Here is a 24,559-nt window from a genome sequence, read left to right as displayed (position 1 = left end):
AATTAAACAAGTGACGTTTACATATACAAAATGACACCAGACGCCATAAAATAGATATATAGATAAGTTTGTTTCCTCGCCCAATCTGGGCACAAGCTCTCTTGACCCTCGGCACAGTCTTCACTTTTATTTACGTGCCCTTCATCTATTCCAATTGTTCAAATAAAATAAGCAACTCTCACATATTTGCCTGCAGATAGTCTTTCAGCGCATTCGCGCTTTGATTTTAAAAAGTAAACAGGTACACTCAGTAGGTATGTATTATTTCATGGATATATAAATATCCGTTCAAACCGAAAATATTGCCCTTGCGATATAAAAAGATATTGCGTGTTAAACATGATTCTATTTATAGATGTGCATTTCAGATACAGGTAACAAGGAAGACGTTTTTTAATCTCTTTTATTCAAACAGTTTATGAAGCAGCAAAGGTGTTTTATTCGTTTATAACATGTGATGAACATACTAATCATTACATAAGTGTAAACAATGTCGGATTTTGAGTCTATGACGGAATTAATAACACAAGACTATCTGAGTTACAAACTTCAAGAGTTAGGCTTCGACTTTGAAAGTTTTTCAAAATGGCCGACGGTATATTGTCAAAGGTGCAAATCGAAACTAGAGACGGAGGTGATTACGCATTGCGATAATTGCGACGACACCAAAATGTTCTCAGTGCCTGAAAATAAAGCTCCATGTCAGCGAGAGTTAAAGTTCACGAGAAAAGTGTGTGATTTATATCTAAACGATTTTGAAAAGCGATTTGACATAGATACTGCGAACATCAAACCAAATAAAGCAACAGTTCAGATTACATTTTTGGAAGAAGCCGATAACTTATTTGAAAAGGAAACTGACTGGATGGGAATCGTGGGTTTGTTGATCCTCAGTGGAGTATTGGCAACAAGGTGTGCAGAAAAAGGCTATATTTCTGAAGTGAAAAGTATTCAATGCATAACAAGCTGGTACATCAACGAAAAACTAGAGACATGGATGAAAGAACATGGCGGATGGGTCTGTATATTTTATACACTCGGAAAACGGATTTGGCGAGGTTGGGGAGGAAAGGGTAGCAGTTTGCTTTTTATCGACAAGTTTACCACATATTTTGCCATACTATATTGGATAAGTTTCATTTAGTCATTAAAGAAAATTGATTACATTAGAAAACGACTTATTTATAGCTTAATCTGGCAACATCTATTTCCTCGCAGTGCCTGTAATTTTTGTCTTAAACGTGTAATGCCCCGTTTCGCAGTGCAGTGTGTGTGTGTGTGTGTGTGTGTCTGTTGGTCGTGGATTTGAGAAGCCTTTTAAAATAACAGGATGAAGTCATAAATGTATTCATAAAGTAACAAGGTAAAGTCTTAATCGTATTTATGAAACATCAGGATAAAGTTATACATGACAAAATAGGTAAACTAATAAATGTTTTCATGTATCATGGTAAACTGTGATTTTTTTATTATTATTTTAACATTTAGTCTCGGTTATAGCAAAATAAATCTGATTGGAGCAGTTTAATCATTATAAATGATACATTTGAAATTGTACCACATTAAGTACAATTTGCATGCTTTATTAAAAGGAGCGCGTCAATTGTTTTGTTTAATTTTATCTTAAATGGCTTGGTACTTAATAATATACCCGCTTTTCCGTTGGAGGCATACTTTTCGCACTGAATGTTGGTAACCGAAGACCGGCTTAAACATTGGACCGCTTTTTAATTGCGTATCTAGTCGCCATTAAGAATATAGACACATGTATCTACTTTTATTTAAGAATGTTCCATTATATATGTTTGAATGCAATCTTTATTTGTATAATGTGCATGATTAATGTGTGCTTATAATCGACAATATTTCAGGGAAGCTTCTCCATATGGACAGATTTTATTATTGAGCTCAAACAATTTAAGGTAAATACTTTTCGATTACTTATGACAGAACTGGCTGGTTGTTGTGGGGGGCGTGGGAGCAGTCATCGTCTACTGTAATAAGTGTCTGCTCTTTATCAAACATTTTACCATAACTGTTGGCATACTTATAAATTAGTTTAAAAATGTCTTTAAAGATATTGATTAAAATTTGAACCGACTCATTATAGCTTAAAATGCTAACATATGTTTCCTTTCTACTACCTGTACTTATGTTTACTACCTTACAACCTGACATGACGTGACAGGTAATAAGGTCATACATTATTTATGAAGTGAGAGGATAAAGTCATAGAGTATTAAAGAGTAGTCATACAGTATTCATACAAGTTAAAGGATAAAGTCATATATGTATTCATGAAGCAATAGGATAAAGTCATACAATATTCACTAAGCAACAGGATAAAGTCATACAGAATTTTTGAAGCAACATGATAAAGTCATACGTATTCAAGAAGCAACAGGATAAAATCAGCTATGAATTAATGAAGCAACAGGATAAATTCAAAAATGTTTTCATGAAGTTCGAGGATAAACTCATAAATGTTTTTATGAAGTAATAGGATGAGGTTATACAGTATTCATGAAGCAAGAGGATAAAGTAATCTTTGTATTAATCAAGCAACAGGATAAAGTTATAAATGTTTTCATAAAGTAACAGGATAAAGTCATAAATGTTTCCATAAAGTAACAGGATGAAGTCATAAATGTTTTCATAAAGTAACAGGATAAAGTCATAATTGTTTTCATAAAGTAACAGGATAAAGTCATAAATGTTTTCATAAAGTAACAGGATGAAGTCATAAATGTTTTCATAAAGTAACAGGATGAAGTCATAAATGTTTTCATAAAGTAACAGGATAAAGTCATAAATGTTTTCATAAAGTAACAGGATAAAGTCATAAATGTTTTCATAAAGTAACAGGATAAAGTCATAAATGTTTTCATAAAGTAACAGGATGAAGTCATAAATGTTTTCATAAAGTAACAGGATAAAGTCATAAATGTTTTCATAAAGTAACAGGATAAAGTCATAAATGTTTTCATAAAGTAACAGGATGAAGTCATAATTTTTTTCATAAAGTAACAGGATGAAGTCATTAATGTTATTATGTATAAAAAGGATACAGTGATTTTGTTTTTCACATTTAGTCTCTGTTTATGCAACAGGAATTTGATTTGAGCTGTTTTATCATTATAAAAGATATATTTGAAGTTTTAACACTTAAGTACAATTTACTTGCTAGATACTGAGGTGCAACTCAGGTGTGTGGTGACTTTTATTATAAAATGATTTGGTACTTTATAATATCCCCGCTTCTTTGAAGGGGGCAGACGCATTTTTCGCTTTGAATCTTGGTAACCAAAGACCGGCCTTAACACAGGATCACCTAGGATCACCTATAATTTGCATATCTAGTCGCCATAAAGAATAAGTTTAAGAATCTGTCCAATAGACACATGTAACTATTTTTATTTATTTTATTACAGATTTCATTATAATATATGTTTGAGTGTTATCTATATTCTTATAATGTGCATGTTTGAGTGTTTGCTTATACTCAATAGCATTGCAGGAACGCTACTCCAAAAGGATGGACACCAGCGAGGCGCAACGTAGATTAAACATTTTATTAGATAGCATCATGAAGGTAAATATCCATTTCAGTTGATTAAATGCCTATCAATTTATTGTTACAATAGCCATATTCAAATTTATTCTGTTTCCTTCTAGTATTTTATATTGAGTGCCGCAGCGGTTCACACATGCCCTTCTTTAAATGATTTATTTTTTTAAATCATAAATTACATTATTTTTCTTTTTGTAAAGAAACATACCTAATTCACAAATCTCTATGAAATATTTCAATTGCTTTGTTGAGTTCAATTTCCAGGATTTGCACAATTTCATTATTAATAATAATGCGACTTATTACATAATGTTATCTCCTCTTCGTAGCATAGAAACCATGGAACCTTCGTTTCGCTAAAAGTAGTCGCCTTGTTTAAAACTGAACGCAGTTAATTTAAACATGGCTTTTATTATATAAATCAAATCAGCCATGTTCATGCATTTTCGGCGAATTGTATCACGCCTCATACGGTATGATACTTGCAATGCTCAATGGAACCATATTCTCGAAATTGACGACATGCAAGTCACAAAAAGCATTCTTAAATAATATCGCGTATATCCCGAATATCGTAATAGTTCCTACAGAATCAGGTTAAACATATGAATGCCTACTCCAACATCGCTGATCTGATACAAGTTGTTGGTTGAAATTCTTTTTCCCCGATTCGTTGTACACTCCCATGTAAGAGTCGCCAGTTTATTCAATGTGCAGTTTAAATAATAAAGAAAAACAATAACTACAGGTTTTCGAAAGTTTGTTATCATTAGTACCGATTAACGAATTCAGGGAAATGTCGAGCGGTTACGGTGGTTAGATTCTATCTAGCATAGTACATTTAACATTGAATTAATCGCTAAAGGGATTATATGTTAAACCTAATTACACACAAACAAGCGTTCTTAAATCACATCTTTCTGACCTCAATCGCGTTTCGTAATGAAGATATCGAAGATATATTTGAAATTTTAACACTTAAGTACAATTTACTTGCTAGATATTGAGGTGCAACTCAGGTGTGCAATGACTTTTATTATAAAATGACTTGGTACTTTATATTATCCCAGCTTCTTTGAAGGGGGCATACCGCTACTCGATTTTCGCTTTGAATCTTGGTAAACAAAGACTGGACTTAAAGCTGCACTCTCACAGATTGACCGTTTTGACAATTTTTTTTATTATTTTTTGTCTTGGAACGAGCAAATTTTTGCGAAAATCCATGAAAACTAGTCAAATAAGACTGCTGACAAAAAATTAGATCGCAGCTTTTTATATTTAAGTTCAAAAATTGATGTTTTATGCATTTTCCTTAAACCGTTAGTAACGGTTTAATATATATGCAAAAAGCTACAGAAACATGCTTAGTAGCAAAAAGTTTAAACATAAACCCGGTTTAGTGGCAATGGGCAACGCCAAAGACATAGAACACAAATTCACAAGAAACATAGAACAGCACACAACTCTACAAACAGCACAGTGCATAAATACTATATATATATATATATATATATATATATATATATATATATAATTGGTATGTTTATCAAGAATTGTTAGGTACCGCCTTGGAACGGTCAGTATAATGTAAATTTACTGGGTGTTTAAACCAGTTTATGTGCACAAACCTCACTCTTATCCCAACAATTCTTAATAAAGATAAAACGCAAAAGATAAATCTTATCAAAGTATGCATTATCAATAAAACAAAACAAAACGAAAAGGTAAACCCCAAGTACTTGAACAATGATTAGAGGTCCCAACTCTATCCGCAGACGGAGGGAAACAATTCAGAGCACCTAATGCAAATACTTTTCAAAGATACGATGCAATCATCGTTAGAAACCAAAAGCTTCACACACAGTCTGCCTTAAAAGGTTTAAAACTGTGTGATCATAGAGTTTCATAATAAAAAGCATCATTGTACTAAAACTGGGAACAAATAAAGAAAAACATTATCAAAAATAAAAGCGACTATTATATAATTATGCTATTCTCTCCTTCCAAATGATTTGAAAACGTAAAATATTTGAAGAAATTTAAGTCACAGCCAAAACACTCGGAGTCAGTCAACACGTGTCCTCCAAAAACGGTTTTAAAGATAACATGAATTAGCAAATTTTTCATAAAAATCAAAGCACTGAAAGTTTAGTTATGAAAGGATGCTATATTCAACCCGATATTTTGTTTCAGGTATTCATCTTCAAATACAAGAAGGCAAGTGCTCTTCAAAATATTGCCTTAATATCCACGGTTTAAATAAAATCCAAGTAATTCATTAAGTCTATCTGTCCAACTGCCTGCTGGAAACTTAATTTTACGAATTTTCTTTAAAACATCACCATAAAAATCGGGATGAGCAATACTATCAACAATGAGCGATTTAGATTTCTATTGTACTTTGATATGAGATTATAATGACCATTAACAAATTTAGAGAAAGTTTTCCTTAATTTAAAATATCGGAAACCCTGTTTTAGAAGTTTTTGCGTCATAAGTTTACTGCGAGAGCTGAAAGTTTTTACATACGTACATATTTAAGCCATAAAACATTAATTTTCGAACGGAAATATGAAAATCTACGATCTGATTTTTGTCAGCAAACTTATATTATTGGTTTGCAGATATTTACGCAAAAATTTGCTCTCTCCAAGACAAAAAATAAAAAAGTTGTAAAAATGGTATATCTGTGAGAGTGCAGCTTTAACACAGGATCACCTATAATTTGCATTTCTAGTCGCCATAAAGAATAAGGTTAAGAATCTGTTCTATAGACACATGTAACTATTTTTATTTATTTTATTAGAGATTTTATTACAATATATGTTTAAGTGTTATCTGTATTCTTTTAATGTGCATGTTTGAGTGTTTGCTTATACTCAATAGTATTGCAGGGATTCTATTCCAAAAGGTTGGACACCATCGAGGCGCAACGTAGATTTAACATGGTACTTAATAGCATCCGTCCAGGTAAATATTCATTTTAGTTTATTAAATGCCTATCAATTTATTGTTACAATAGCCATATTCAAATTTATTCTGTATCCTTCTAGTATTTTATATTGAGTGCCGCAGCGGTTCACACATACTCTTTTTTAAATAATTTATTTTTTTAAATCATAAAATACATTATTTTTCTTTTTGTAAAGAATCATACCTAATTCACAAATCTCTATGAAATATTTCAATTGCTTTGTTGAGTTCAATTTCCAGGATTTGCATCAATTCATAATTTAATAATGCGACTTATTACATAATGCTATCTCCTCTTCGTAGCATAGAAATCATGAAACCTTCGTTTCGCTAAAAGCAGTCACCTTGTTTAAAACTGAACGCGGTTAATTTAAACATGGCATTTATTATAATAATAAGGTGATTTCATATTGGCCAAGTTATTTTTCCGAGGTTAGCTGTATTTGCATGAGCCCAACAAATACAGCTGACCGAGGACAAATAACCGGGCCAATATAAAATCACCTAATTAGTAAGTATTTAATTAATTAATTAACTATTACCAATTTGGTTAAAAACATTCTTATAACTTACCTTTAGTTCACATTGAAGCCGTATTTATCCCTTAACCATTCATGGTGTCTGCTTTTCAAAACTTGACTTTGCTGATTTTGGCATGCATCCTTAAAGTGACATTGCACGTACTTATGAATAAAGCACGGTACATTGTAAGGAAGCATGTATTTTTGTCTTAATTTCGTAAATCGGTTGCCAAAACGTCCAATGTTTCACCTTCGTCGTCCATTTTGTCGGTGTACAAAATCGTCATAGTCGTAAAATCCACAAACGTGTTAAATACAATTGTAATACCAAAGCGTACTAGGTGGTTCAATCATTCAATTGGTTCAAGTATTCCAGGTTTATACGAAGCACAAACTTTTCAAAACAGCCGGAAAACAAAATGGCTACCTTTAAAAATAATTTCCGGCATATTTCTCATATTAGGCGAGTTTCGACAGCCAATGAAAATGGCCCATTTCTCAAATCCTATATTAGGCGAGTTTTTAGCCGATCAAAACGGAAGAAACTCATATTAGACGAGTTTTGTTGATATTGGCCGAGTTTGTCGATATTGAGCGAGTTCTGGCATGTATTGTCTTAATTGTCTGGTATTGGTACCGCAATTGTCTCTGTATCTCGCCAAATACGTAAAAGTTGATTAATAATAATCAAATCAGCCATGTTCATGCATTTTCGGCGAATTGTATCACGCCTCATACGGTATGATACTTGCATTGCGCAATGGATCCATATTTTCGAAATTGACGACATGCAATTCACAAAAAGCATTCTTAAATAATGTCGCGTATATCGTTCATATCGTAATAGTTTCTACATAATCAAGTTAAACATATGAATGCCTTCTCCAACATCGCTGATCTTATACAAGATGTTGGTTGAAAAATTTCTTTCCCCGATTCGTTGTACACTCCCATGTAAGAGTCGCCAGTTTATTCAATTCGCAGTTTTAATTATTAAGAAAAACAATAACTACAGGTTTTTGAAAGTGTGTTATCATTAGTACCGATGAACGAATTCAGGGAAATGTCGAGCGGTTACGGTGGTTAGATTCTATCTAGCATAGTACATTTAACATTGAATTAATCGCTAAAGGAATTATACTTTATACCTAATTACACACAAACAAGCGTTCTTAAATAACATCTTTCTGACCTCAATCGCGTAATGCGAGAGGTCAATCGATCTACGAGTCACAAAAACAATCTATAACAATTGTAGAGGTCTTGAATTTCTCCAAACACAATATGAAAATTGAAGAAAATCGCCTTAACGAAACCAACTTAAAACTTTTAATAAAAATATATTAGAATTTAATACGCACGAAAATGAAACAAACTAATTCAAGATGAGACTTGAGAATACGTTCACTGAAAAATAAAAATAAAATAAAAAAAAATCTAATAGAACGTCTGTTATAAAAATGCAATGAATGTCGTGACTTTTACGTACTAACACAGCGAAAGGAAGTAAGTGGTGCAGGACGCAAAAGGATGATTGTTAGTATTATCATTATTATCATTAAATGTAAAGTCATCAATGTATTTATGAAGTAACATGAAAAAGTCATTTATGTATTCTTGAAGCAATAGCGTATAAACATGAATGTATTCATGAAGTAATAACATAAAGTCATCAATGAATTCATGAAGTAATAGGAAAAAGTCATCAATGTATTCATGAAGTAATAGGATAAAGTCATAAATGTATCCATGAAGCAATAGGATAAAGCCATAAATGTATTCATGAAGCAATAGGGTAAAATCATAAATGTGTTTATGAAGTAATAAGATAAAAAAAAACATAAATATATTCATGAAGTTACAGGATAAAGTCATAAATGTATTCATGAAGCAATAGGATAAAGTCATTAATGTATTTATGAAATACTAGGATAAAGTCATAAATGTATTCATGAAGCAATAGGATAAAGTAATAAATGTATTCGCGAAGTAATAGGATAAAGTCATTTATGTATTTGAAGCAATACGGTAAAATCATTAATGCATTCAAGAAGTAATAGGATGAAGTCATTTGTGTATTCTTGAAGCAATAGGATATAATCATGAATGTATTTATGACGTAAGAGGATACAGTCATAAATGTATTCAAGAAGTAATAGGATAAAGTAATAAATGCATTCTTGAAGTAACAGGATAAAGGCATACATGCTCTCATAAAGTAATAAGGTAAAGTCATAAATTCATTCTTAAAGAAAAAGGATGAAGTCATCAATGCATTCTTTAAGCAAAAGGATAAATTTATAAATGCATTGCTACAATAACAGATAAAGCCATAAATGCAGTTATAGGGTAGAGTTATAAAATATTATTGAAGTGACAGGATAAAGTAAAAAAAAATGTTTTCATGAGATGAAAGGGAAATACCATAAATGTTTTCAGGAAGTAACAGGAAATAGTCATAAATGTGTTTAAGAAGAAATAGGATACTGTCATACATGTTTTCCTGGACTTATAGAGTAGAGTCATCGATGTATTATTGAATTGATAGGATAAAGACATCAATATATTCATAACCTAATAAGATGAAATTATAAATGTATTCATAAAGTAATAGGTTAAAGTCATATATGTACCCTTGAAGCATTGTGATAAAGTCATAAATGTATCCATGAAGCAATGGGGTTAAGTCATAAATGTATCCATGAAGCAATGGGGTTAAGTCATAAATGAATTCATGAAGTAATAGGGTAAAGCCATTAATGTATTCATAAAGAAATATAACAAAGTCATAAATGTATTCATGTCGTAATAAGATAAAGCCATAAAGGTATTCATGAAGTAATAGGATAAAGTCATACATGCATTCATTAAGTAATAGGGTAAGGCATAAAATCATTTTTGAATTAAAAGGATGAAGTCATCAATGTATTCTTAAAGCAACAGGAAAAATTCGTAAATGTTTTGATATTTTAACAGGATAAAGTCATATATGTATTCATGGAACTATAGGGTAAAGTCATTAAATAGTATTGAAGTAACAGGATAAATTAAAAACAAATGTATTCATAAAGTGAACGGGAAATACCATAAATGCTTTAAGGAAGTAACAGGAAGTAGTCATAAATTTGTTCATAAAGTAATAGGATACAGTCATACATGTATTTCTTCACTTCTTAGATAAAGTCATCGATCTGTTATTAAATTTATAGAATAAAGTCATAAATATAACCATACCGTAATAAGATAGAGTCATAAATGTATTGATAAAGTAATTAGTTAAAGTCATATATGTATTCATACAAAACAGGATAAAGTCATAAATGTTATCATGTATCAACAGGATATAGTGAATTTTTAGATTTTTTCCTTTAAAATTAGTCTCTGTTTATGCAAAAGAAATCTGATTTGAAATGTTTAATCATTACAGAAGATATTTGAAATTGTGACACATAAAGTACAATTTAGTCGCTAAAGAGATGGAGATGCACCTTAACGTTTTGTTGACTGTTATTGTAAACTGCCTTAGTATTCCATACTACCTTCTTCGAAGGGGGATACTATTTTTCGCTCTGAATGTTGGGAACCAAAGAACGGCCTTTAACACAGGATAACTTATAATATGCAGAACTAGGTAAATGTCCATTTAAGTTTATTTAATGGCTTTGAATTTATTATCACAAAAGTCTAATGTAACTGTATCCCTTATTGTTCAAGTGTTTTTTTTTGAGTGCTGCAGCGGTTCACACATGCCAATTCAAAAATCATTTTTTTCTTCAATTCATATTTAATACATTATTTATCTTTTTGTAAAAGGAACATATCTATAACATAAATCGTTATGAACTATTTCAAATGCTTTATCGTGTTCTAACCCCATGATGTGCTTACAATAATTAATATTAATGCGACTTATTTAATAATTTTATCCCTTCACCGGAGGAAAGAAACCATGGAACCTTCATTTCGCTAAATATTGTCGACTTGGTTAAACTGAACGCGGTGCAAAAACATGGACTTTTATTTGTTTAATAAAAAAAGCTATATAAACATAGTACAATGGTTACTTTTCTTGCCAAGTGTATCACTCATTATTCGGTGTGAGACTTGCATTGCACAATCTCGTTTGATTAATGAATTAGAAATTGACGACATGCAACTGGGAAAAAGCGTTCTTAAATAATGGCGCTTGTATCTTAAATATCATCATCGTTTCTACAGAATGTCCACTCCAGCATCGTAGTTCTTAAACAAAATGCTGGAATATGAATGTGTTTTTCCCGATTCCTTGTAAACTCCCCTGTGTCTAAAGGAGTCGTCAACTTCTTCAAACATAGTTTAAATTATACAAACAGAAATAAATACAGGTTTTTGGAAGTTTGTTACCATTAATACTGACGAAACAAATTCTCAAAAATGCCGTTCGGTTACGTTGATTAGATACCATAAAACGTGGTACATTAAACATTAAATCAATCGATAAAGGGTTTATTCTTAATACCTAATGACAAGTAAACAAGCATTCTAAAATAGCATTTGTCTGATCTTTACCGCGTCTCAAAGTAAGCACACGAAATGCGAGATGTCAATGGATCTATAATTGCTTACACACCAACGTCGACGTGTAGCAAGTCGCAAAAGCGGCGAATTGCAATATCGTTTATAATATGGATCCAGACTTATAACAAAATTCTTATTTATATTGTAAAAAGTAATGAATTGCAAGCCTATAAATTTTAAATAATCAAATGTATTTGTTCTAAGCAACGGGAAATGCTCAGAGTTCTACAAATGGAATCAGTCACGCTACAATCTTTGGTAAAACATTTCAATGTACTTTCTTGTAGGACATATATTCTAAAACAATTGAAGTGTTAATTAATAAATATCTTCAAATATTAAAAAAGCTTTTCTTTAGAGTCGTGATTTTCTGTCGACACAGTTTGAACAATAAAAAACATTAAAACAAAACCAACTTTAAGCGGTTTTCTTTTGCAAGTTCAAACCAATCCCAATTTTAGAAAAAAAAAACACAACTTGCGGTCACTTTCAAATTGATTTCTGATTTCGTATCATTCTAGGACTGCTCACTGAGTGCTGCAGTGATTCATACACTAAAATCTTTCAAAATATTTTTACTGGCTTTTTTGTTGAATTCATAACAAGTATAAGTAATTGAAATTCTTTATTGTGCTCAAATGCTAGGATTGGCACAAAATCATTGATATAAATGCGACTTTTTTTTAAAATGATGTCTCCATTCCGGGGCAAGAAACCATGTAACCTTCGGGTCCTTTTTTGCAGTCATTTTGATTAAAACTGAACGCGGTTCAATAACTATGGACTTTTAATTGTTTTATCAAAACACTATATATACATATTACAAGTATTACGTTTTCTGACGAAGATTAACATGCCTCATTCGGTGTGAGATTTGCAATGCACAATCTCGGTGGACCCTTATATTCGATATTGAAGATATGCATGTCGCAAAAAAACGTTTGAATAAATTCGCACTCATCTTAAATATCAATAGATAAGGTTGTTAATTACATGATTTTTGCTTGTCCTTTTCAGGATAGTGCTCCCTGCTCACGACGACGCCTATACTTCAGTATATCTTCAATTTGACACTGGAATTTGTATGCTAGTGCCATGTGAGGGCCCAGATGTGTTTGTCCTAACAGTTCTTAAACGTCACAAGCTTTAGTAGCATATATCATCAAGACAAATGTCTTGCTTCATCCTGATATTACGAAATGAAAATAAGTTGAACTTAAATATCATGAAGATCATTTTCTTAAACTCTTAAGAATGTTATTAATGCATATTTACACCAAAACAAAAATAATGAGCTTAGCTTTTTACTGCTGTAAAGGTTTCGAGAATTTGGGACTATGTGTTTGTGTTATTGTACAGGATGTTATTAATCAGAACTAGTTCACTTTCGTTGTGCTGCAGTTTGTTCAAAATATGGTGTGCCGTTTCATACAATATTTTCGTTTTTGTTTGTTTTTTGTTCTTGAATGTTTTTTTTCTATGTACATTGTATATTTTATGTGGTATATATATGTATCTGATCATTGTTTACCACTCGGAGAGTATATTTGTAAATTATTACAAATTCATCTGGTCCATGTATTATCTCTTTCATCAGGCATATTCTTAAGTGATAAAACGACACATCCTTTCTGCAAATGCCTTGATGCCTTCATGTATTAACATTTGCTGTGTACGAATGTTCATAGGGGTCATTATGGACCTGGGGCCTTGTGAACGAACCGTCTCCAGTCTGCGTTAAGACTCAAGATAAAAAAAAAACCTGCAACCCTCTCACTTTTTTTTCAGAGCAATGATGGTGAAAACAGTTAGATATATTACCACAACGACGTTTTTCACATTCTAAGGATACTATATAGAAATCATATTATTTAAATGATGTTTAGTACCTTAATTGTTTTGCTTTTTTGAGTATGAATCTGTACTCAGACCTAAGACTGTTTGTAATCATGGCCACAATGTGCTGAATAGCAGGAATTAATGTAGAATCGTGTGAAATGTATTAAAAACATCCTGAAGCACATCATAAATAAGTGAATTTTAGTGATCAAAGTGATTTTTTTCTCACTTTATTCACAAACACTCGACTTTGATTGCAGACTGGCTATTAAAAAGAGTTTAAACTCATCAATATATTGATTAAACTATATATCTAACTATGTTTTACGTGTGAATGAATTAAAGTAGAATGTATAGGAAAATATTAAGGGGTTTATGACCGGCAGTTTTTTTTAACTTTTTCTGATTTAACTTCGTCAATGTATTATTGTAGATGGTTGTTGGGTACTCCTTACCATCATAGTTATAAATAAACTAATTAACACTTTTTCATGTTGATAGTTCTCATTTATGGCTCTCGAGAACGAATACATAAATTTGAGTACGTCTTTGAATCCGAAATATAATCCAAATACCATTCACTTACCGAGAAATGGGGATTTCCTGCATTTTTAGATTAACATGTGTATTTAAACACAGACGGTTAACTCCCAAATGGAATTGAATCACATACCCCCTTGGTATGGTCCTAGACAATTATGTATGGAAAAGCGCCAATAAGAAGCCTCAAAACCATACATTACAATAACTGTATCTATAGTAATTTCTTCGGTCATACCTTTTTTTCCAAATTGTCCTTAGCAAGCAATGTTTTTTTTTCTAATGATACCAACATTGTACGGGGCCACTGGGAATCCAAAATCGGCTTTATGTTCCGTAATAGAATGAACCAATGACAAGCTTCACATAGGTTACAATAGACTGTGAACACCGGCATTATTTAAAACTAACTATAATAACAAATACATTAGGAACTGTAAATGTCAAATCTGGTTTTCGAAAGATAAAGTTGTCATGTTTTGATAATGTTATGGCAGGAATTATTTTCTTATGTGCATACATACGTATTTACCTCGATCATCAAAAATGTGAACGTCAATACGTTCACTCAATGGCTCGAATTCTTACAGTAATTTAACCATCGCGAAATATAGTGCCACGCGAGCTTGAAAAAACAGACACTCAATTAACGTTTCTTTTAAATTTTGATAGTGTCCGTCTCGATAACATAACTATATTCATGAAAATAAATATACGTATAATAATTATATTTGTATAAAGGATAATATGCAATTCCCTTTGTTTTTAAAGTTTATCAAAGAAAAGGCTTTTGATATATGTCGAACATTATACAGTGAACATGACCCACTAGGTTGCACGAAATGCAAATCATGATCTAGTATAATTAGTCACGCTTTAAACCTCACTTTCAGGTTAATGTGTGTTCACACTCCTAGTTTTCATTTTTGCATCGTCATTGATATTCACTAATTTGACGTTATGCATACTAAAAACATTATGATATGTCTCTATTTTATATAAGAGCTAATAAAAACCATGGTGTGACTTTCCAAAAAACACGAATCAACACACTAGTTCTCAGACAGGCAACAACGTACAAAGAAATGAGTGCACACATTTTTATAAAATATTTACGAAAAAGAACATTTTGTAGCATACCAATATTCCCGAAACAATTAATTGACTCAACAGAACAAGTATACAGTTACTTAATGGTCATTTTGAACTGTTGTCCCATGGTGGTAGGGATGACATCTAAACTGTTGCTCGAGAACAATATGCCGAGGGCAACAGTACATAAATATTTGATGGCTGATAGGGGAAAGAAAAATTGTCAACTTGTGGAAAAACTGTCGAAATCTTAAACTCTCCGCATTTTTTTATTGTACTGAAACAATTTTAGGAGATCAAATGCTTGTTTAAAATACAAAATGCCATTTAAAACCAAGAAAGACTTTCTATTATCAAATTATCGCAGTAAACAAAATAACGTTAAGGGGTACTAGCTATTTCGTCATCTTACTACAAGTGCATGTACATAAATCTTCCATTAGTAAGTTTAATTGATAGAAGGGTATATCTTGTATTTTACGTCAATTTTGCATTTTTCTATCATACGTTTTAAAATCCAGTATTTCACACTATCATTGTACTGCACGTTTAGTATTCTTCGAATGTTTTACGTCATCTAGAATACTGTATTTGATGATTTCTGGTGAATTTAAGAAATTTATCAGTGAAATAAAAATGATACAAGACGGATCCAGGTTATGTCGTTAGAGGGGATATAACCATTTGACTTACGTCCTTTACTCAGAACAGAAATTTATTGGGTTTAAAATGTTGGCAGGGGGAGGGAGTTAAAAATAAAAGTTCTAGTCCAAAATGGTGCATATTGGGCGTATTGTAACCTTTTATATTGGAATTAAAGTAAACTAGGACAATTTTAGTTGTTACTTCACTGTTTTTGAACAGTGAATTAAAAATTTGATATTTGACACTTTTTAATTTTTTTAAAAGCTTATCAGACGTCAGCGTACACTGGACTGGGACACAACTTCAACAACGGCATTTCCGAAATGACGTTGCATTCGCGTAAAATCTTGCGCGACTGGATAGTTACACTCAATATTTATGCGAAAAGCTACAGAAACAAGCTCAGTAGCAAAACGTTTAAACATAACCCCGGTTTAATGGCACTGGGTAAACGCCAAAGACATAGAACATAAAATCACAGACAAGAAACACTGAAGAACAGCACAAAACTCCACAAGCAGCACATTGCATACATACTATATATAAAAAACTAGGTATGTTTATCAAGGATTGTTAGGTACCGCCTTGGAACGGTCAGTAAAATGTAAATTTACTGGGGGTTTAAACCAGTTTGCGTGCACAACCTAACTCTTATTCAAATCTGATTTTAAATCATTTAAGGAAAATAATAAAAATGTTTGCTTGTTTCAGTATAAGATCGCAAGGCATCTATCATCGTGTACACCTAATGTATATATATCACTCGTGGTCACACCAATCGTAAAATATATATTTTGGTGTTTACTCGGTGAAATATATAACAATCATACATCTGAACAAACACTTATCCTCTATCTCATATATGACTGTGTATGACAATATTTACCACTATTGAAACACATATAAAATACAATGCGTAATATAAATATTATTGCCAGTTTTCTAGTGCAAATGGACTTCCAAGAGACGGCCGATTAAACATTTTCAAGATTTTGTTCGCACGAATAATGTCTTTATCCATTATCCGTCTTCCAACAGCATTATTGATATTACTTTTATTCAACGGTGTTGCGTGCTGGGAATCGTTTTGGAACGCCTCAAGCGCTAAGGCGATGTGTTTCTCGTCAATTTGAACCTCTTTGAAGACGTCACTTAACACACCCTTTGGGTCTGCTATGAGATCTTCATACGTAATTGGTATACATTTTCCTACATTGTCACGAAATCTCATTATCAACGAAATACAATTACCCAATGCATATGTAAAGAGCTCAACTGTGTTCAGATTTTCTGGCCTCAAAGAAACATAGTGTTCATCCAAACCATAGCAAAAGTATTGGTACATCCGTTTCCTTAAGAATGGAACCATCGCAGAAAAACTGTCACTGTCGTGAGGTACATAGCAAGACTTCTGAAACCATCAGGCCAAGAAAAGAAGAAACAGTGTTCAAGTTATTTCTGTAACCAAACACAAACTTTGTTTTCGGGAATTTTTTTCGTATGGCTTCAACGTGGCATGTTGCACATGATCTGGTTTTGATGCAAATTCTTGAAACACCAGTCATGGGTCTGCACAATATGCAAATATTGCAGCCAATAATTCCTCGTACTGTTGTTGGTTTAAAGCCACAGACCTCCAGAGACTAGCAAGGTTTGGCAGACTGTCTGGTTTGGCATGTAGTCGCGTTCCTGGTGTCTTTTCGAGGGCTTGAGACAATAAGCTAGACCCACACCGTCCTGTATTAGGCATAAATAAAACATGTTCTTCCTCGTATCTTATGGATTCGCAGAATCGAATAAAAGCTTTTACAGGCATGGATATCAGTTTCTTAGCATGATTAAACTGACCGATATACTGAAATGGATTGGTTTCAGATTTGAAGACATCCGTTGTTACATCCGTCTCTATAAAGTAAACATAGTTCTTGGTTGTACAATACATTGAAACGTTTCCTTGTATAACATAAATCGGATGGACCCGTCCATTATGCACGGCGAAGAAATCTGTTGGCGCAGCAACATCAATAGTGAAGAATTTCCTTTTCCACCTTATTGTTTGAATATGGCAGCTTTGCTCAAATTTTCTCTCTTTACCTTGATTGGTGATAATCGATACCCCTTTTCGAAATATTAAGTATACAGTTAAAAGTGAAGTATAGACAGTAAATCCGATAATGTTAGATGCATATCGAAATATATCTCCAAACAAATCCATGCTTGTAAAACATGTGCACACCAAACCGTCGAATAAAGCATGCGTCTTCACGTGTGCACGTTCAATTATAACTAAACATTAGGGACCGTGATCCCACGGCAAAGTTTGTATAAAATAATAATCCATGGGAATCGTATTCTACTACACTAGTTACTATTAAACTAATACACTGTTAGGTCAGAGTTAATCAAGAACGCAGTCAAGCCATGCTATTAAAACTAAAAAAAATATCACTGTATTTACATTTAAGAGTTGACCGAAAGTTTAACAGCATTGACCGGATTGTAAGTGTCTGGCGCGCATGTAAAAATATACTAGTAGATAAAGATATAGAGTCCAATTTGCAGCAAGGCTTTGCGGGAAAAAAATGCTTAAAGAACTCAATATATATAATGTTGCTGGATAAAATATATTATTAAAAAGTACTTTAAATTGTGTTTCTGTATGATTATAAATAGACAAACGGATTTTTAAACGATCTAAAATATTTAGTCTAGTATATTTTTTGCATATTATTCCGGTGTTGAAGAGGACAAGTGTGAATCATTACAAAAAGAAATCATTCGCGTGCAGGGAAAATAAAGACACAAAACGCGTCTATCTCTCTCTCTCTCTCCACCCCCTCTCCCCCTCCCCCCCCCCCTCTCTCTCTCTCTCTCTCTCTCTCTCTCTCTCTCTCTCTCTCTCTCTGTCTCTGTCTCTCTCTCTCTCTCTGCATTAATGTATATCCATATGAAAAACGACTGATTGATTGATTGATGTTTGTTCATGTATATAAATCACTGAACCTTTAAGTGTGACCGTTTGAATTATCATAGTTATAAATAGTCATAACTAGAAGAGTCCGACAATAGATCAACTTGTCTATACACCAAAGATGTACATCATGTACATACACTACATGTAACACTTTCCTATTAGTTTTACTTTATAGAACATGATTTCTACATAGATGTACTTCAAAGCAGGGTCTTGCAAGCAATCTAAACACAAAGGATTTTCGGTGAGCAAAATAACACTTGAATTTCTCAATTTCTGACATACCAAATAAATGCTGACATACACTATGAGCTTAATCATACGATGGGTTCCGTATAATATCATGCCGAACACATTAAAGAATAATATGTAGTCACTCGAACTTAATAAAGTAGCTTTTTGTTTGAAAATGTCATATGAATTGTTTTATAATCTTATAAAATAACAGCTATGAAATTCTTATCAGTTAGAACTAATACAATAATTGACGGCATTATACACACACGTTAACAAAAGTACGTGATTCATAAATATGGTACATTTTAAAAGTGTACACTCACTGATATCCTCACTATTACAATTTGTCTTAGCGATGGTGAAGGTTATCCGTGTCCGTATCTCTACAACCAAATGATTATATTTGTACATGTACGAATAATGATATCTTTACAACAATGTTGTAATAATACGAAAGGGACATACTTATTTGTATACTTTTGTATCGTGCATCTTCGTAAGATCATAACATAAACGCTACAAAGGACAATGTATTGGGTTCAGTGTTTGTTGATGTTAGTAAGTGTATTGAATCCCAAAGTGTCTGTTACGGGGTCACACAGAAGCAGAAAACAATTTCAATGAATAAATGATGAACAATTACTGCAGTGTCTGTTTCTCTCCAAAATAATAATTTTTGAAAACCCTGATCAATTTTAATGAACGAAACTTCTGGGATAACGTTCTTGTAATTATAGAGTCGACACGAAAATGGATGAAAGGCGTAGATATAGTGGTGTTTGCGATGTGTTAATTACGATTTAAGGACTGAAAACAAATATGTGTTTATACATTTCTCACTCATTTTCATGTGTGTAATTTATTTTACAGTGAAAAGACACCAAAGTTATGACATTGGTTTCTGACATTCGCAACGGCAAGCTTTTTGGTTTCCATCTCGGCACGGTTTGTGAAAACATGACATTGGTTATAAACGCTTCAACTAACACTTGTCTTCACTCTAACCGCAATGTGTAAGAAGATACGAAATGAAAAATGTAACGCTTCAAGAACTAGAGCTTACTGATAAAGTATTCTACAATATATATATTCTTTGTTTTCAGGTTTGTGAATGTAACAGACAGTCACGAGATTGAGTATTCCTGGAATCCATGTCTTAATTTCACTGAGGGAGAATGTAACGATGTTGCTGTAAGTCCACATAATTTCATTAATCGTTAGGAACAATAAGTTAAAACGTTAATTAACAACGACTGTATAGGAAACCTCTGCTTTTAGTCACTCTCATTGCAACGATGTAGCGCGAGCGTGTGGTCTTGAGTTGTGGTGGAAACCGGAGTCCCGAGGTAAACCCACTTGTCCGGCTTGGTGACCCAAAAGCATACTCACATAAGCAATCGCCGGAAGTCAAACACAGAATGCATTGATGTCCGCTTACCGGACAGTAATATGTAAAGTTATTGTAATTAATTAACCATAACACAGTGTCCAGAATGAGTAGAAATATAGCAGGTTAGTTTAACAAAATATGTGAACAACAAAACCCACAAGATCCTTCAAGTTACACAATTTGAACATCAAGAGTCTTTTAAATGTATTTGATAAAGGAAAAAAATGAAACAAATTCAACAGTAGTTAACATAATGCACTTATTTTAATGACACCAAGGCCGTTTGGGCAAACTCGTACAAACATTTATTAACGTAATACAATCAGGAAGAGAGAAAACAAAACAATTCTAAATAGCATCCATCGGCCTCTTTATATGCAAAAATAGTAATCTCTTGCTTCCAGGCATTGAGGTACATATTTCAATCATGGTTTACCCAATTTTGATCTCGAAACCGTTGTAGTATTCTGTGTTTCCATGCAAGTTTTAAGGCGGCGTCCCCAACATTTATAGATATCGATATTTAATACTGAATGTGACCTGTCTCTGTTGTCATGTTGCGTCTATTGTCCCGTCCATTGCTCCTTCTGCATCCTGCTCGGCTGTCTCAATGTATAAGTTGGTATGATGGATGACGACACAAACTTGCTATTTTAATTGATTCTGCTTTTGTCTTTATTCTAGCTATGTTCAATCGAGCCATCCATCCCCCCAACATATATAACACTCTTGGGTTTCAAAGCGGCTACTTCATCAAAAATAGCCCAGACATTTTATCATGATAATGTATGTCTATCCATGCACAGATTGCTTTAAAGTGTAGTGTGTTTAATTAAACTATTCATTAGTCTAAACAAATATACATGTATAAAGGAACATCCATTCATTTCAGCTTATAAGGAATTAGATAATCAAAGTGAATGTGTTTTTGAAAAGGGGTTCAAACACAAAACATACTTGGAGAGAGGAGGACACATACAACGCTAACCTACCCGAACAAATTATCAACCCTTTAAAAGTATATTTACTTTAGAATCTTTTCTTTTCAGAAAATGGCATATCAAGTTGGTTTGTACGACAGGCGATTTAAACAGTACCTAATTCAATGTAATGGACCAGCTTATCAAGATTTTCCAGACTATGTAGGTGCTCTGTCAAGATAACCAGTACTATGTAGGTATACTGCCAAGATACCCAAGACAATGTAGGCATACTGCCAAAAATCCCAAGACTATGTAGGTATGCTGCCAAGATAGCCACGACTATGAAGGTATCCTTCCAAGAATCCCAATACTTAATAGGTATACTGCTTAAATTCCCAAGACAATGTAGATATACTGCCAAGATACCCAAGACAATCTAGGGATACTGCTAAGATACCCATTACTGTGTAGGTATTCTGCCAAGAAACCCAATACTATGTTGGTATACTGTGAAGATACCCAAGACTTAGTAGGTATACTGCTTAGATTCCCAAGACAATGTAGGTATACTGCCAAGAATCTCAAGACTATGTAGGTATACTGTCAAGAGTTTCTATTCTTTGTAGGTTTTCTGCCAAGAATCTCAAAATTTGTAGGTATTCTGCCAAGAGTCTCAAGATTTTGTAGGTATACTGCCAAGATCCCCCATATTTCTAGCCTAAAGCCTATGTAGGTGTTTTGCCATTAATCTCAAGACTTTGTAGGTATATTGCCAAGAATCTTTAGACTATGTAGGTATTCTGCAACGAGTTTCAAGACTTTGTAGGTATTCTGCCAAGAGTCTCAAGACTGTGTAGGTATTCTGCCAAGAATCTGAAGACTTTGTAGGTATACTGCAAATAATCTTAAGACAATGTAGGTATACTGAAAATAATCTTAAGACTATGTAGTTATTCTGTTAAGAGTCTCAAGACTATATACGAAGTCTGTCAAGAATCTCGAGACTCTCTATCACTCACTCTCTAGCGTTGGACTTGCATTGTTCTGTCTTATTGACCTTTTTCATTAAATTTAACAAATGACAAACTAAAGTTTGTTTATTGCAGAATTTCAAAATAAAGAATCAGCTATATTAGTTAGGTTGTCGAATGCGTAACATGCTTTCAAGGAAATACAATTTTGGGCCTATATATCGAATGTAAATTTTGACATCTCTCGGAGTTCTTGTATTTTCATTGTGACTTTTACTTCTTGATATTGTTACCCTTATCCTACATATGCCTCATCTTTATACTCAGCGGAGTTGAAGCAATTATCAGACAAAAAAAATCTTATTACCTTTTTATGCCATAACGCTCTGTATCGGTACTGCATTTTTTCTCGTCTGTTTTACACATTCAATGAGGAGGTGGTGTATGAATCGCAGTATCCTTAAGGTTCTTATTAAATAAGGTCTAACATACAGCAATACTGTTGCTTAAAGAGATTGGGACCCCCATTTAATGTCCCTCCCAGAAGACAATTAGTATTTTAGTGATGCGACGGGGAATCGAACCTGCGACCCCTGGATTGATAGTCAAGTGTGTTACCACTAGACCACGGATCCGCTACCCGACCCCCAAACAAATGCAAACTGATGGCCTATTTCGAAACACAGTTACCTGATATTTGGACTGCAGGTTAAGACAGTGGAGATTCTGATTCGAGCAATTCGGTCCCAAGGGTGATCGCTCGGTCTGAGAATTATAAAAATGTGTTCTTATACTCTATGATACACATAATAAACAAAAAATCACTTTTTATACGACCAAAAGTGAATCTTTCCTGCTTTTTTTTATTAATTTTCGGCAACTGTTATAACACAATTAAATGAGCCGATGGTTCATCGTCGTTAAATTTCAAATCGTAAGTGTTCTGGAAGTCAAATGGATACACTAGTGATCTGCTGTATTTCTAGAAAGATTAAGACAACTCTTCGAGCATTATCATCATGTATTTCAAAGATCGTATAGTTTTATATACACGCAAAGAAGTTAATAATAGTTGTAGTACATTTTTGTGTTTGGATTTTTGTTGTTGCCACCCCCTTGTATCTGTTGTTGCCACAAATAAACTAGTCTCGTCAGCATAAACGGTGTTTGTTTTGGTAAGGGTGAGTTGAGACGTGTTAGGTTATAGCATACAAACTTGTTTAAGTACACAATAGACTGGTATCCCAGTACTGATGACTCCAATGCGGGAATCCCATCATTTATCGGTAAAACTATTTTGATGCGTGTGTTGTCTGTTTCTATATTTGTGAGTGTAATGTTTATATTTATGGGTCTCTAATTCATTGTACTTTGTGTCCATGTCTTCTGCCTCTAAACAGGGTTTATTTTCGAACTTTCGATATCTGGGCTTGTCAGTGGATCAGTGGAAATTTGTGCTGTTCTTCCATGTTTCTTGTTTGTGATTTTTTTGTTTTTGTGTTATATGTCTTTGGTGTTTACCCAGTGACATTAAAGCGGGTTTATGTTGAAACCTTTTGCTAATGAGCTTTTTTCCGTAGTTTTTCACATAAGTATTGTCCCTGTATTATATTGTGCCATTTAGACACATCTGAGGGTGGTTTCCCATAAACAAGTATAAACTCATGTGAACTCCTGATTCTTTCAAGGGTAAATTCCTAAAGGTTTATTGAAAATTAACGTTGACTCTGTCTCTGGTTTTATCTATGTAATATATAATATGTGCATATATATAACCTTGTTTCTCTGAACAGGGTCATTCTTTAGTTTTAAACTTTTAAACCCGCTCAATTCCATTACATTAAAAAAAGAACATCAATACTGTAGGGCTTCAATTTGATTAATGAGATCTACTTTTATAAAAAATAGTTAATGCTTAATGAAGCTTTATTATACTTTTTTTAAATGTCACAACGTGACTGTAATGAATTCATTTTACCGAAAATGTAGACGTTCCCCGTTTGCATTTCTTCAGCTTTTTTGTGGATATCTTCAAAGTTTTATTCACAAAGAGATCAGCATAGAAATAAACATAACTTTTTAGATCTAATTCACTTTTTATTGTTATATATTGTTTAAAACTGGTGAATGGAGAAATATTTAGAAACAACGTATTGTTGTTAGTGATCTTACTGTTTTGAGATATCTTCTGATAAATAATAAAAAAAGGAAATAGTTTGTTTATTGTAATATGTCTATATGGAGCTGAGAAATAAACGATAGATGTCCTTCAATTAACCTATCATCGCGGTGGATCACTGCACACCGGATATAGTAGCCCAAATGA

The 24,559-nt window shown here is 33.0% G+C and overlaps 1 protein-coding gene across 2 annotated transcripts; it reads left to right on the top strand.

The window, feature by feature from the left end:
* The first annotated feature begins 369 nt into the window (after window positions 1–369).
* On the top strand, window positions 370–13,948 carry LOC128235486 (bcl-2-like protein 1). Of its 2 annotated transcripts, XM_052950303.1 has the most exons (6): window positions 370–1,018; window positions 1,872–1,922; window positions 3,518–3,592; window positions 5,765–5,788; window positions 6,466–6,541; window positions 12,640–13,948. In XM_052950303.1, the coding sequence occupies exons 1-6, from the start codon at window positions 491–493 to the stop codon at window positions 12,642–12,644; spliced, it is 759 nt and encodes a 252-aa protein (XP_052806263.1). In that variant the 5' UTR covers window positions 370–490; the 3' UTR covers window positions 12,645–13,948. The 2 variants fall into 2 exon arrangements, with proteins under 2 accessions (XP_052806263.1, XP_052806269.1); XM_052950309.1 differs by lacking the exon at window positions 5,765–5,788.
* The last annotated feature ends 10,611 nt before the right edge of the window (window positions 13,949–24,559 follow it).

This window comes from Mya arenaria, chromosome 1 (assembly GCF_026914265.1).
Source record: "Mya arenaria isolate MELC-2E11 chromosome 1, ASM2691426v1".
In the NCBI taxonomy this organism is placed as follows: Eukaryota; Metazoa; Mollusca; class Bivalvia; order Myida; family Myidae; genus Mya; species Mya arenaria.
The sequence above is the reverse complement of the archived record's forward strand: the minus strand, read 5'-3'. Positions and strand labels throughout refer to the sequence as shown.